The sequence below is a fragment of the Eublepharis macularius genome, chromosome 8 (genome assembly GCF_028583425.1).
Source record: "Eublepharis macularius isolate TG4126 chromosome 8, MPM_Emac_v1.0, whole genome shotgun sequence".
In the NCBI taxonomy this organism is placed as follows: domain Eukaryota; kingdom Metazoa; phylum Chordata; class Lepidosauria; order Squamata; family Eublepharidae; genus Eublepharis; species Eublepharis macularius.
In genome coordinates this window covers 85,601,626-85,615,906 of record NC_072797.1, presented here as the reverse complement: position 1 = coordinate 85,615,906, position 14,281 = coordinate 85,601,626, and the positions used below count along the sequence as shown (strand labels likewise).

Below are 14,281 nucleotides of genomic sequence, written 5' to 3'. Positions count from 1 at the left end.
GCCACAGGGGGGTTTTTTATGAAGACAAAAAGTTCAAGCAAATGTTGAACCATCAGTACATCTCAAACCACAAATTATAAGAAACCAGAAAAACACCTTGGTTCTAGAATACCTGAGCAGAAAAATTAAGCCATCTCCTTTAATTGGTTAGTAGCTCTCTCCACCTCTTGAAGGGGGATATACTAAAAAGAATGACAGGATTGTCCATTGGAAATAATGGGAGAGGCTTGAAGGCCCATTAGAAATAATGGGAACCAGGAATGCCAATTTACTTGCATGGACTCTATTGAAATACATTACAGCAAAAAAAAAGTTGCAAAGAAAATGTGGAATGGATTTTACAGAAAGGTCTCTGGGCCCAGATAGATTATGCAGGGACTGGAATGACAGGCCCCAGAGTGGAATAATAACCCTTGGGAGTATCAGAAGGGCTCTAAGGCTAGAATAACAGACCCCTGAATAACAGACCCCTGACAGCCCCTGGGAGTATCAGAAGGGCTCTGGGACTGGAATGACAGGCCCCTGAGTGGAATGACAGCCCCTGGATGCTATAATGTATTTCAGTGGTGCCCATGCAAGTAAATTGGCATTCCTGGTTCCCATGATTTCCAATAGGCCTTCAAGCCTCTCCCATTATTTCCAATGGGCAATCCTGTCATTCCTTTTAGTACATCCCTCTTGAAGGATAGCAACAATCAGCATCCTATGCATTATTACTCCAATGTTAACCCCATAGAATTAAATGGGCTTACACTCAATTCTGTATGATCCCAGTGCAAACCAAAGGGCATCATCCCACTGAGGGATCTGGGAGAATTTTGCATATGAGGATCATCAGCACTAGTCACACCAAACTTCAAAGAAGGATCATCTTCCAGTTAAGTCCCTGCTTCTGTTCCTTCCCCAAACGTTTCAACTTCAGATAACCTACTCAGAAACTATAAATACAACTAGATTTTAATGAAGCTACTTAGTTTTCAGCAACTCACAAAACTTTCACAAACAGACCTGCAAATCAATTACGTCCCTCTGCTCTGCTGCAGCTGCAAAGGCAGCTCAGCTCCCCATATTGCCGGTCTGTTGCTTTCTTCTGCCTCTCTCACTTCCCATACGAGGAAACTTTGACAAACCATTGACATACCAAGCCTAGTGCTCTTGCTGCTTCCAAAGCAGCCTTAAAAGCAAGTCCTTCCAAAAATGGGTGGGGGGGGATGATTTTTACACAGTCTTGGAAGGGGGCGGGGGAGAAGGGAGAGAGGAAGAGTTTCGGAGGGAGCCCCTTTACCTGAACAACCAGCTGCTTGCACCTCTTGGCTTGGTTCAAAAAGGGCACTGAAGAGAACGGCAGCAAGTGCAAATGAGGCTGGCTGGTGCTAAAACAAGGCATTTGCATTTTGGAAGCCTAACAACAGCCCCCTTCCCAGAACTGCCATGTGGTCTCTTTGAGCTCTCCAGGACAGGAAGAGAAGGGGTAGCCCTGTATGCTGCAAGCTCCCGCTTTTTTCTTATGCTAATGAAGTCTTGGGGCTCTTCTAGTCTTAAGAACAATTTCACCTACACATTCTTCCACTACAGAGGTGAAAGTTTTAAAAAACAGCTTGCAAAAAGGTGGATATACGGCTGTGTGCACAAGACCAAAGGCTCTAAGTAAATCTGCTTGCAATATTCCTGCAAAATATTTAGGCATGTAAACTTTAACACACACCCCTCCAGCTGGCCTGTGGAGATTGTAAAGTGCCCCTGCAAGCTGGGGCAGGCTAGCAGGAAGGAAGGAAGGCAAGGGGGACTCACCTCTAAATAGTGCAGACTTGCAGAACTGCTAAAAGCTAAAGAGACGCCGGGGCTCCAGGAGAAAGGGGAATCTGGTGGGCAGGGCCACCAGACATGTGACCTCTTTAGAGAGGTTCCGGAACTGCGTTCCAGAGCGTTCCCCTTCAAAAAAAGCCCTGGGGAGGGGGATACAGGAAGAAGTGAGCTGCCTTTTGTAATGTTCCCTCACATGCAACTGGGCCCAGCCTGGCGGCACCACACAACTAAACCCAGCCTGATGACTTAAACATCACAACTTGGATTGAGTGTTCCCAGGGAAAGGCTGCTGGGGGCGGGGGGAGCTGAATACATCAAGGCAGATAAAGGGACAGTGAGTAAGTGGAAAGGAAAGAAGGAAGTAGAGAAAGGGGACAGGCTATTGGACTTCTTGAAGGAAAGAGAAAGATGAAATAGTGGGAATGAGGAAAATGAGATCCCCCCCCCGCCAAATCCTTGTGGGTCCCCTGCTTCTAAAATTAGAATTTACAAAATTTATAAATAAATGCTACTTATCACATTTTTTAAAGATTACAATGAGAGAATCAAATGGCAGTAGTATATACTGCAGTAAACAAAATGTTTATATTGTTCAAAAATTCCCTTTTTTAAGCAGAGGTATGAATTTGAGATTAATATTGGATTATGGAACTTGCGAGGTGGACACACAGTGCACTCAAGTTTGTTAATCATTTTATTCATAAATTTAGTAAAGGTTTTATGAAACTCTAAAGCCAAAGCTTCAATTTTTAAGTGTCATCCTATGAAACATGGTGTAGCAGTTAGAGTGTTAGAGTGCTGGGCTAGGATCTGGGCAAGCCAGGTTTGAATCCCCATTCTGCTATGGAAACTTACTGGGTGACCTTGACCTAGTCTCACATATTCAGCCTGACCTACTGCACAGGGCTGCTGTTATGAGGATAAAATGGAGTAGAGAACAATGTAAGCCACTTTGGATTCCCATTTGGAATACAGAGTATAAAAGTAATAAATAAATAACCAAGTGAAAGGTTGGAAGTGTTGGTTTAAACCTAGGGCTTCTAATTATAATATCTAGTCTTCTGCACTGTTTAGTACAAGTCAGATCTCCAATGCACAGTTTCAAATATAAAAAACATGCAGTTCTGAAGGTAGCAATTAACATAATACTCTAGGGTTTTTTCAATGAAAATCCCTGAATAAGCAGACTTACAGTGAGCATGGGAGTTGTGAGCAGACCCCATGCAAAGAATTCCAGGAAGATGACAACAACAGCATGGTATACACTTGGCCGACCGATCCCCTGCTGTAAAGAAAATGAATAAGTATGATGACTCTTAAAAACTTGCTTCAGGAAACACCATTTTAAAGAGAACACATGTACACAAAATTTAAATACACAGCTAGCATAATTTTTGCCAAGCCAGTCAGTGCCAGGCTAAAGTATAGTTATGATTGTCAGTTACCATAGCAACACCACAACCCTTCTCTCCAGCTCATCTCAAAATGATTTATCCAAACGACCTTGTAAGTTCAAGGCAGGTAACTGTTTTAAACATGAGTAAGCTAATTTCTAATAGATATTAGAACTCTACAATACCACTCACTCCTAGGTCATTGAGAGTGGCTAAAATGAAAGCTATGTGCTGTTTTGAAAAAATGTCCAGACTTTGCAGAGCTCCTAGGAAAAGGAAGAATAATGCCTAAGGCCTCACAGGACTGCACTGTGAGGTAATAGAACAAAACCTTAAAGGCCTCATTTTTATAACATTGGAGATTAAAAGTACTCTAAATTATTTCAAGGGAGCATCTGCTCAGTTACCGTAAGAAATGTACCCTACTTAGCTTTTTAAAGCAAGTCCTTTATTCCAAAATATATAGTTATCAGTGAATACATACAAGTTAGATGTTTCTGTGCAACTCTGTCTTATTTACACCAACTAAGCAGTCTTTTAAACATCTCATGAATAGGAAAACAATTTCATAAACTTCAGTGATTTCATGAACTTTTCCCTTCAGCCGTGACATTTTTCTCCAGTTCAACAATGATGCATTGAGATGTTTTGCCTTTACAGATAATCAGCTCCTGTTGAGCACACAGAATGCTGCAGTCAGCAAAAGTGACAAAATGCTCTGCCATAGAGAGACACTGGCTACCTATATGGTGGTGTTGCAAATACTTCTATTTATAAAGCTCATTAGACCTTGAAACATTAAAAGCTTTTTCAGTATACCTGCCAAAGGAAGACACTTTTATGTGCAATTATTCTATCTATTCAATTAACTAAGCTTTCTGTTTACTTAATCTGATACGGAGTAGTGACAGGAAAAGTACTTTCTGAAAATTGTAAGTTACTTTGAGCAGCCTGCAATGTGAATGTTAATAAAGCATGCAGACTCTTAAAATAAATCTTATTTATACCTATCTTAGCAGGCAGGCTCAAGGCAGCTCATACTAATTTCATTGAGGTTTCATCAACTGCTAATCCAAAAGAATTCAAAACCTAACATGCAGAATGAAAGCACAGGGCAAAATCAGAAATAAAAAACTCTTTCTAGTAATGTACCACTGTCTTCCAATTATCCTTCTTCTCCTAAAAAAGATAGCTTAAGCTTGACTTTGTTTACACAGTAAGTCTCTCCACCTCATATCACATACTGACGCAAAACACAAACTACTTATTTAGTAAAAAGTTGCAAATAGGCTGTAATTTTCTCTAATATTTAAGTTCCTGCCTGAATGCCTGATAGCATGACAGTGAAATGAGACCAGTGAGAAGTTTCTGCTTACAGAAAAATTCCAGCCGAACAACGAACAAACATGGTTGTTGGGGGTTTTCCGGGCTGTATTGCCGTGGTCTTGGCATTGTAGTTCCTGACGTTTCGCCAGCAGCTGTGGCTGGCATCTTCAGAGGTGTAGCACCAAAAGACAGAGATCTCTCAGTGTCACAGTGTGGAAAAGATGTAGGTCATTTGTATCTACTCAGGAGGGGTGGGGTTGAGCTGAGTCATTCTGTAAGAGTTTTCCAGGGTGTGGAATGCTAATGGCGGGAGGCTTCACTGAATCCTGAGGAGGTTCTTTTGCATATGGATTGGTGCTTGATGTGCTAATCTTCTCTGCAGGGCTATTGTCGGGTGTGGAGTGTTTTGTTGGCCTGGTGTTTTTCAGAACTGGAGCCCATGCTCTGTTCATTCTTAAGGTTTCTTCTTTCCTGTTGAAGTTTTGCTTATGCTTGTGAATTTCAATGGCTTCCCTGTGCAGTCTGACAAAGTAGTTGGAAGTGTTGTCCAGTATTTTGGTGTCCTGGAATAAGATACTGTGCCCTGTTTGAGTTAGGCTATGTTCAGCCACTGCTGATTTTTCAGGCTGTCCAAGTCTGCAGTGTCTTTCATGTTCTTTTATTCTTGTCTGGATGCTACGCTTTGTGGTCCCGATGTAAACTTGTCCACAGCTGCAGGGTATACGGTATACTCCTGCAGAGGTGAGGGGGTCTCTGCTGTCTTTTGCTGATCGTAGCATCTGTTGTATTTTTCGGGTTGGTCTGAATACTGCTTGAAGGTTATGCTTTTCCATAAGCTTTCCCATCTGATCAGTAATTCCTTTGATATATGGCAAAAACACTTTTCCTGTAGGTGACTGTTTTTCCTTGGATGTTTGATTCATCCTGGGTTTGATTGCTCTTCGGATTTCATTTCTGGAGTAGCCATTTGCCTGAAGTGCGTGGTTTAGATGATTAATTTCCTCATTGAGAAAGCGCGGCTCACATATCCGTCTTGCACGATCCACTAATGTTTTCATTATGCCTCTTTTCTGTCGGGGGTGGTGATTGGAGTTTTTGTGTAAGTAACGATCAGTGTGAGTTGGTTTCCTGTAGACCTTGTGACCTAACTGAAAGTTTGCTTTGCGGATGACCAAGGTATCCAGGAATGAGAGTTTTCCCTCACTTTCTTTCTCCATTGTGAATTGTATGTTCAGGTGGATGTTGTTGAGATGATTCAAAAACTCCCTCAATTCTTCCTCCCCATGGCTCCAAATGATGAATGTATCATCCACAAACCGGAACCATACACTGGGTTTGTGGGGTGCTGAAAAGCATAACCTTCAAGCAGTATTCAGACCAACCCGAAAAATACAACAGATGCTACGATCAGCAAAAGACAGCAGAGACCCCCTCACCTCTGCAGGAGTATACCGTATACCCTGCAGCTGTGGACAAGTTTACATCGGGACCACAAAGCGTAGCATCCAGACAAGAATAAAAGAACATGAAAGACACTGCAGACTTGGACAGCCTGAAAAATCAGCAGTGGCTGAACATAGCCTAACTCAAACAGGGCACAGTATCTTATTCCAGGACACCAAAATACTGGACAACACTTCCAACTACTTTGTCAGACTGCACAGGGAAGCCATTGAAATTCACAAGCATAAGCAAAACTTCAACAGGAAAGAAGAAACCTTAAGAATGAACAGAGCATGGGCTCCAGTTCTGAAAAACACCAGGCCAACAAAACACTCCACACCCGACAATAGCCCTGCAGAGAAGATTAGCACATCAAGCACCAATCCATATGCAAAAGAACCTCCTCAGGATTCAGTGAAGCCTCCCGCCATTAGCATTCCACACCCTGGAAAACTCTTACAGAATGACTCAGCTCAACCCCACCCCTCCTGAGTAGATACAAATGACCTACATCTTTTCCACACTGTGACACTGAGAGATCTCTGTCTTTTGGTGCTACACCTCTGAAGATGCCAGCCACAGCTGCTGGCGAAACGTCAGGAACTACAATGCCAAGACCACGGCAATACAGCCCGGAAAACCCCCAACAACCATCGTTCTCCGGCCGTGAAAGCCTTCGACAATACAACGAACAAACAGTTGTAATTTTAGTAAGAACTGATAAGGGTCTGATAAGTACTGTTTTACCAGAGACCCCCTTCCCTGATGTGCGCTATATGCTCTGACTCCTTGACTAAATCAGTTTCAGCAGGCATTTTAGGAGCTAGCAATGCCATACTTTGCAGAAGGTCAGGCCAAGGCTCTCCTCAGACTATGCTAATGAGTGGACATAACTTTGGACAGGAGACTGATTCACTGATGGAACATCTGTATGTCTACCTATTTCCACAGAGGCTTGCACCCACCTAGACCTATCAATGTAATCCCATCAGCAAGAACAAGTCTTTCAGAGCACAAAATCTGATTACTATCAAGAACCCAGATGGGCTTTATTACTTTTACTGACCCTGCCTGGATGTCTCCTATCAACCTGTTACAGGCATGGGTGAAGCCTTTTTGTCCACTCTGCCTAGAGGCAATCACCTTTTGTTACCTTTGTGCGAAACTCCTTCCAAGCTCATTCAAATTCATGAAATGCACAGATCTGCACCCAGAGCTCACTCAGAATCCCTGGCCAGCCTTTACAATTATTTAACATTCTTTTGTGCGGGCTTCTTCCAGCTAAAAGCAGGCAACCAAATCTCCTCTACTGGCTCAAAGGCTGCCCATAGCACTCTTCTCTTCTGGAATCAGCCAACCTTTTCCTTGGGACCTTCAGAAGTACTACCTGAGTTCCTCCTCTCTTAATCTCTGGACCATCAAAATAGACAATGTACTCTACACAGTTCAACTGACTGAGGATAGGTAAAAGCCTCCGCTGTTCGCTCACGCTCTCCACCTCCATGGCCACTCCCAGAAACAAAATTCCTTTTCAGCTAGAAGCTTGGTTTTCCTCCTACCTTTTCTCCTTTCATGTAACTCTTCATATGCATGTCCCTCTGAACGCAACAACTGCACTGTTCTTATGCTTGAGTACCTTTTCAGTTCCTGTACCCCTGTAGTCTCCTCAATAAATTCTAAGCTTTACATTGGAAAAGATATGGTTGTTCATTGTTACTGGCAGCCTATTAGAGGAACTTTGAGCTTGCCTACCCACTATCTAGGTGAAAGATCCCTAAATCACATATTCTGCTCCCCCTAACTGGCAAGTGTGTCCGTTTTCTAAGCTAGCCAGGCTGTGGAAGCGGGAAGAGATTTCCCCCAGTACTGAGCTTAATTCCCCCCAATTGGTTGTGAGTCCACACATGTCTAAAAAAACCCATGAAAGTAGGGCTTCCAGGTCCCCCAGTAGGGCCAGGGAATCCCCGGCTCCCAGTCTCTGCTCCCCCTACCACTCACTTGGCTGGCAGGGGGGGAAAGGCCCAGGAAATGGGCCCAGGAGACAAAAATCCTCCTGGGCCAGCTTACAGCAGGCATGTCCCCACCAGCTGTGATGACATCACTTCCAGCCAGCAGGGAGTGCATAAGCAAGAAGACACCTTCCCAGTAAGTGCCAGGTCTCCCCCCACCCCATGCTGAGAGGGTAGGGGGACCTGGCAACCCTACATGAAAGGGAGCAGATGTGGTAACGTTTCCTACAAAGAAGCATGGAACATTACAGAGGGCTGGAGGAAAAGACAGACCAGAAAAAGCAGAGAGAAAATAGTTTGCCTGAGCAGTTTTTAGTATCCTGCAGAGAGTAGTGTGGCCCTGATGCCTGAGGAAAACTGCGGGGGGGGGGGGAGTCATTTCTGGTACAGGCCCAAAAGTGACACCAGTGCATTAGGGCAATGCTCTTATGATTTCACCAAAACACTACAGTAAAATCACAGTTTTGATAGAATCCTAGAGAGTCACAGCAATGTGCTGACATCAGTTCCAGGTCTGTGCCAGAAGCAGTGCTGCAGCAACACCTGTCCTGCACGTCCCCATCCCCTACAACTCCCGCCAGTTGCCAGCACTTGGCACAAGGTGCTCATCCACCGTCTCTAATTCCCCCTCCCTTCCCACCAAGGACAATATAAGCCTTTAAGAACTTCAGGCTACATTTTTGGTAAAACAACCCATGTGAGAGGATTAATTAGGACTGAAGAGTTTCTTCTAATCCTAATCATGCAAAACTAAAGTAACTCTTTAAACAGCAGAGGAGACAGATTCCTTAAAAGCTCTAGGAACTGAGAATGAAAGCAGGGTCAGGATATGTGCTTTATAAAGCTACTTGATGAGTACTTCAGACTAACCTAGGCCCAAACCTCAGCAGTTACAAGCAACTGTGATATATTACTACATTGCTAACATTCAGGATGAAGTGAGAAGGAAGCTACCTACCTAGTCCTGGACCTCAATAATCTCACACTATTACTGCTCTATGGGCAGAGAAATTCCCAGAACAATGTATCCGCTCCATAATTTTTCACAGGCCTCTAAGTTGTTTCCTCTAACCTTCTTCATGGTTAAATGTCTGTGAGTCAGCAAAGCAGACGAGATAAAGTATTTCTATATACTAGGACTCACCAAGTATACAGAAAACTATTACTATATGATGTGCAGAAATTTTAAAATTTTAGTGATACTTAATATGTTTGAATTGTGTTGTTATCCGCCCTGAGCCCGCTGATGTGGGGAGGGCGGAGTATAAATCTAATAAATTAAATTAAATTACTTTGCAAATTTAAAAGACAACTCTTCCCCACTTAAAAAGCATTCTGATGATGACTGAACTTGCTCTAGGAAGCAGAGATTATTGAAGGCAGTTAACAATGAAAAGAAAGCTGAAATCATAAGCATTTGGCCTGCTCAGGGGTATTCTGGCAAAAATCTGTGTTTTCAACCCAGATTATTTCTCATGAGCTTTCAGTAATTTGATACAAGCAGAAGGAAGCCATGAGGGGGAAGGATGCCAGTTTTGGAGATGGTGCTGGTAAAATGTTGTTAGCTTCCTACCCTCCCTACCTTGATACAGAATGTTTAAAACATAACCACTTTATGCAATTGCAGATAAAAAGTTAGACAATTTTGACAATTGGGGATAGCTTAATACAGCATGTGATCATAAGGATGTCTCTCTATCCTCAAGAATCAAATATTATAAATAGCGTAACTGAATAGCTGTTCAGTACCTGGTATATTTCAAAAGTTCAGGCGGTGATATAAGACAACTTTTACTTATTTCAACTGTTCCCATCAACAACATTAATTCAATTATTGTTAAACAGAAGCAATTATTACACACCAAAACAAAAGGCCCAGTCAAGGATAGATTTTCACAGTTTAGTTTCTGGAAAGTTATACTGACATAGTAATACATGTAAACTGTAAATATGACTATTCGACCTATCAACATATATTTGTTGTTTGACTAGGAAAGAATACTTCAGATATTTAGAGCATTAATTTTTAAAAGAATCACAACAAAAAGGTATGTTTATTACAACAGCTCTGATTATTATTTACACTAAGGTAACTGGGAAAAAATCAATTCGTATCAGTTTTTGGGTTTTATCATAGAACCCAGCAACTGCTCAAGCTGTAACTTTTTTAAAACAAATCAGAATTAGAATTGCATAATCACATGAATCTGTTCAAAAAATGTGCTAATACATTACAATCCGAGGGTGCCAGTTCTTCAGTGAAGAAACGAAACCTGACAACTGTAAGCCTGGGGAGCAAGGTGCTGTGTCTCTCCTGCCTTTGCAATGACCTGACATACACGGCTTCTGTAAGTATCTAACAACAGGTAAACCAACTAAAGCTATGTCACACATTACAATTTCTTGTGCAGAGTGAATCTGTCTTCTCTCTTTTACTGTATAGTTTTGTTACAGCATAATTAGTCGTATACTTTTTACTAAATTTGTATCATCGTACCTTGTACAAGAACAATGTTGCAGATTTATTTTCAGTTTCATTTTATAAGAAAATGCTCACTATCTGCTGAAAGCATTATACTTTCTATTTCATTTCCTCAACTCATCTACAGCTTTCTTCAACTGGCATGAAGCACAAAAAAAAAAGGAAGAAAAACCTCTTTGCTCATTCTTGGAAATTTTTTACAAGTATTGCTTTAAGCTAAAATCTTTCAATGACAGCCACCTGGACCAAATGACACCCCAGCCCGTAATTTCATCTTTACACTTATAAAATGGCATTTCCCCACCATAACATCGATGAACATTGAAGCCATAATGTTGTACCAATTAAGATATTAGTTATCATCCTAAATTATTATTACTAAAGTGTTAATTTACATAGGAACCTTTTTTGCCAATACAGCCACTTGCTCCAAGCAAGCTACAATTTATTCCAGATGAACACCTTGTCAGAGTCAATGCTCAAGGGAACCATGACACACAATGCAGGTATGATGTAAAGTACAAATAAACTGTTTTCAATGCTAGCCTATACTAATTATTAATAAAACCAGCTCCAAGTCAGTAGAGAAATACATCTCCAAGGCAGTGGGCCCACACAGAATAATTTGATATGTTTATTGGGTTTATGGCATGAATCAGGTGCATCATATTAAATACTTCTACAACAGGGCGACTTTCCACCAGGGATATGCAAGGCTAGATATCCTATATCTCTGGGCTAACAAAAAACACTCAATTCAAACATGTCCCACTATTGCCCCAATAGTTTCTGTACAAACTATTTCAGTTGCTTCCAAGTGACGAGTAATATTTATGTTGACACCAGTGATGCATTTTACTTAAAGGTTACTAGCAAAATTTGTAACAAGATATGAGAGCTACAAAATTTAAGGGAATTTACTGCTGTCAGTGGAAACCAGAGTAAGCATCTTCACTAGAACTCCAATACCTTTGGAAAGCTAACAGCACATCATAGCTTGTTGACTCTAGGGAAGACCTTATAAAACACTACAGACACTTGGGTGTGTGTACGCACACGCATGCACAGGCTCTGCAACAATGCAGGTATGATGTAAAGTACAAATAAACTGTTTTCAATGCTAGCCTATACTAATTATTAATAAAACCAGCTCCAAAAAATGACAAGAAACTTAAGGCTAATAATGAAGGTAGGGAGAATCGACATGGAAAAGAGAGGCAGGGAACACCACATTGTTTGTTCTTAACCTATTTAAAAACATGCCAAGTAAACAGCAGAGAACCTTATCTAACATCTCTCAAGATACACTGACAGATATACTGGTAGGCTAAAAATCATGCCTCTACTCAACACCGAAGTGAGCGCAAAGTAACAACATTCCCCTATAAACGTGGCTCGGATTGCAACCTTCAGTCACATACTGTGTAAATTTTAAGTCAATAAACGAAGCGATGAAACTCTTCCGGGAAGGGACAGAAAGGCAGGTAAAGAGCATCTTGTCAACTCTGCCTGAAGTGCCAGGGCTCAACTTGCGCCAGCCTTAAGGCCTCGAGCGCCTTTTCTGTGCTAACCGCTACAAGGGATGGAGGAAGCGCCCTTCCCTCTCCACCCGAGCAGGCCACGGGCATCGGTCGGAAGCAGGAAGGGCGTTTTATTTTTTTAAAAAAAACTCCTCCCGGTTGCCCTGAACGCGGCGAGGGCCCTGCGATGACCTGCCACACATGCACCCCTTCCAGGTTCGAGGTATGATTGAGGACCTTGGCCTTGAGCGCCTCCTTCGCCGCTAGGGATGCGCAGAGGAGCAGGTACAGGGCACAGGCTGCGGAAGAAAGCTCTTCCTCTTCTCATGCGGCCACTCGATGCTTTGCCAGGGCAAGAGCGGCGCGGTTCGGGAGCCAGCCACCTTCCGCCCGGGATCCGCGCCCCTCTCCGGACACTCACCGAGGAGCCCCCGCCGGGCTTGAGACCGATCCGCCCCACTAGCATGATGCGGCTGCCCCCCTTCTTGCTGCTTCCTCCCGCCGCGTCCACCTCCCCTTCCACCACCGCTGCTGCCGCCGCCACTGTCAAGGCCACCACCTCCGCTTCCCGGGCCGGCGCTGCAAGAGGAGGAGGAGGAAGAAGCGGCGGCGGCGGTAGTGGCGGCGGCTCCGGTTCGGGGCTCATTTCGCTCCCATCTTCTTGCCCTGGGGGCGGCGGGGATGGCGGGGCAGGGGCTCCAGGCGGCCTCCCGCCGGCTCCTTCATCTGCTGCCACCGTCGCGAGGACCAGGCAACGCGCGCGGGGAGAGGAAGGGCCCGGCGCCGCAGCGATACTCAGCGGCAGCGTTGCTCCTCCTCACCCTGTCAGCCTTCCACGTACACGTGACCCGCACCGCGAGGACCTCACGCCCTCCCACCGGAAATGACGTCACATAGACAGGCACTGCTTCGGCTTGTGGATGTGCTAAGGACCACAACAAAATAGGGCGGCGCCATTCTCCCTGAAGGAGGTGTGTCCTCCGCCGGGTTCAGCGGCTCTGCGCTTCAGTGGGCGTGGCAAAGTGGATTAGTCACATCAGTGTGAATGTCTCAGGCATTTTCTGGCGCTAAAAATCTTCGAGGGATCGAGTCCCAAAAGGGAATGAGATCGTTGCCATGTCCACACAGCCGGAGAGATGGCAACTGGTTTTGGTTCCCCGGTGGAAACCAAACCGCTCATGAAAATCTGCCATGCTCCAAGGAACTCTCTGCTGCTCGTCGTTCTGTTTCCGTCGTTGATTGTGCTCGCGGACACCGTTCCCCGCGTGAAAACAAGGGCTGGCTCCTGTAATTGTGACGCCTGTGGATACGCTTTGCTATCGAGGCTGTTCTTCACCTGCTGTGGGTTGAATTCGGTCGCTCAGACAGTCCTGCGCTGGAGTCTGAAGCACTCTCGCTGGCCACGACAGTTTTCTAAGCAAACTTATATAGGCTGTTCTCGATACAATCCTAAAAACACTTCTCTGGGCGTGAGCCCTATTGAATAGAACTGTGCACTAGACTATTTTGAATGGCATCGTTAATCTCCCAGTGGATGCACTGGATCTTGTTGAATTTAACTACAGACTCCACAACATTTCTTATTATTAGCTTGGGGAGCAGTGCAAATTTTATGCCACTTTGCATGCACATATTAAAATGGAGGAGGGGAGAATTTCTTGTAAGCTGTGTTGCATCACCGCTGGAACTAAAACCGGAACAACTCGAATGAATGGCTAGGTAAACTAGCACAAGTTTTAAAATCTCCTCCATCTGCACAACGTAAAATAGGCATTGCATTTTACAAGGGACATATACTAAACTGAGAGCCAAGCTACAAGTGACGATCAAGTGGAGCGCAAGTGAACAGGGAGGAATACATGTGAGTCTGTTCACTTGCCAGGCAAGTGTAATTGGTCACTTGTAGCTTGGCTCTCAGTAACACTAGTGCTGAGGATGAGGAAGGCATGTGACTACAAGCTAGCGGGCAAGAAGGCTGGCATTAGCATTGGTAGATATGACAGCATTTTTCTGACTTCTAGTAAATTAGCCCCTGAAACACCGTTCTGGTATTCTGAAGTGAGTGAGAGAGATGCATGCTCCACTACTGTAGCTGTTTAATATTTTGGGGTAGGGGTGGGGATTCCTGTTCTGTGGTATATGTCCCTTGTAAAATGCAATGCCTATTTTATGTTGTGCAGATGGAGATTTTAAAACTTGTGCTAGTTTACCTAGCCATTCATTCGAGTTGTTCCGGTTTTAGTTCCAGCGGTGATGCAACACAGCTTACAAGAAATTCTCCCCTCCTCCATTTTAATATGT

General features: G+C 43.8%; 1 protein-coding gene across 2 annotated transcripts in view; it reads right to left on the bottom strand.

The window, feature by feature from the left end:
• Positions 1 to 12,822, bottom strand: part of MFSD14B (major facilitator superfamily domain containing 14B) — a 66,517-nt gene extending 53,695 nt beyond the window's left edge. For both annotated transcript variants that reach the window (XM_054987090.1, XM_054987091.1), the window contains exons 1-2: positions 12,402 to 12,822; positions 2,999 to 3,091 (exon numbers count right to left, since the gene is read on the bottom strand). In XM_054987090.1, the coding sequence (XP_054843065.1) occupies positions 2,999 to 3,091; positions 12,402 to 12,626 (318 nt within the window). In that variant the 5' untranslated portion in view covers positions 12,627 to 12,822. The remainder of the gene's footprint in view (positions 1 to 2,998; positions 3,092 to 12,401) is intronic.
• Between the last annotated feature and the right edge of the window lie 1,459 nt (positions 12,823 to 14,281).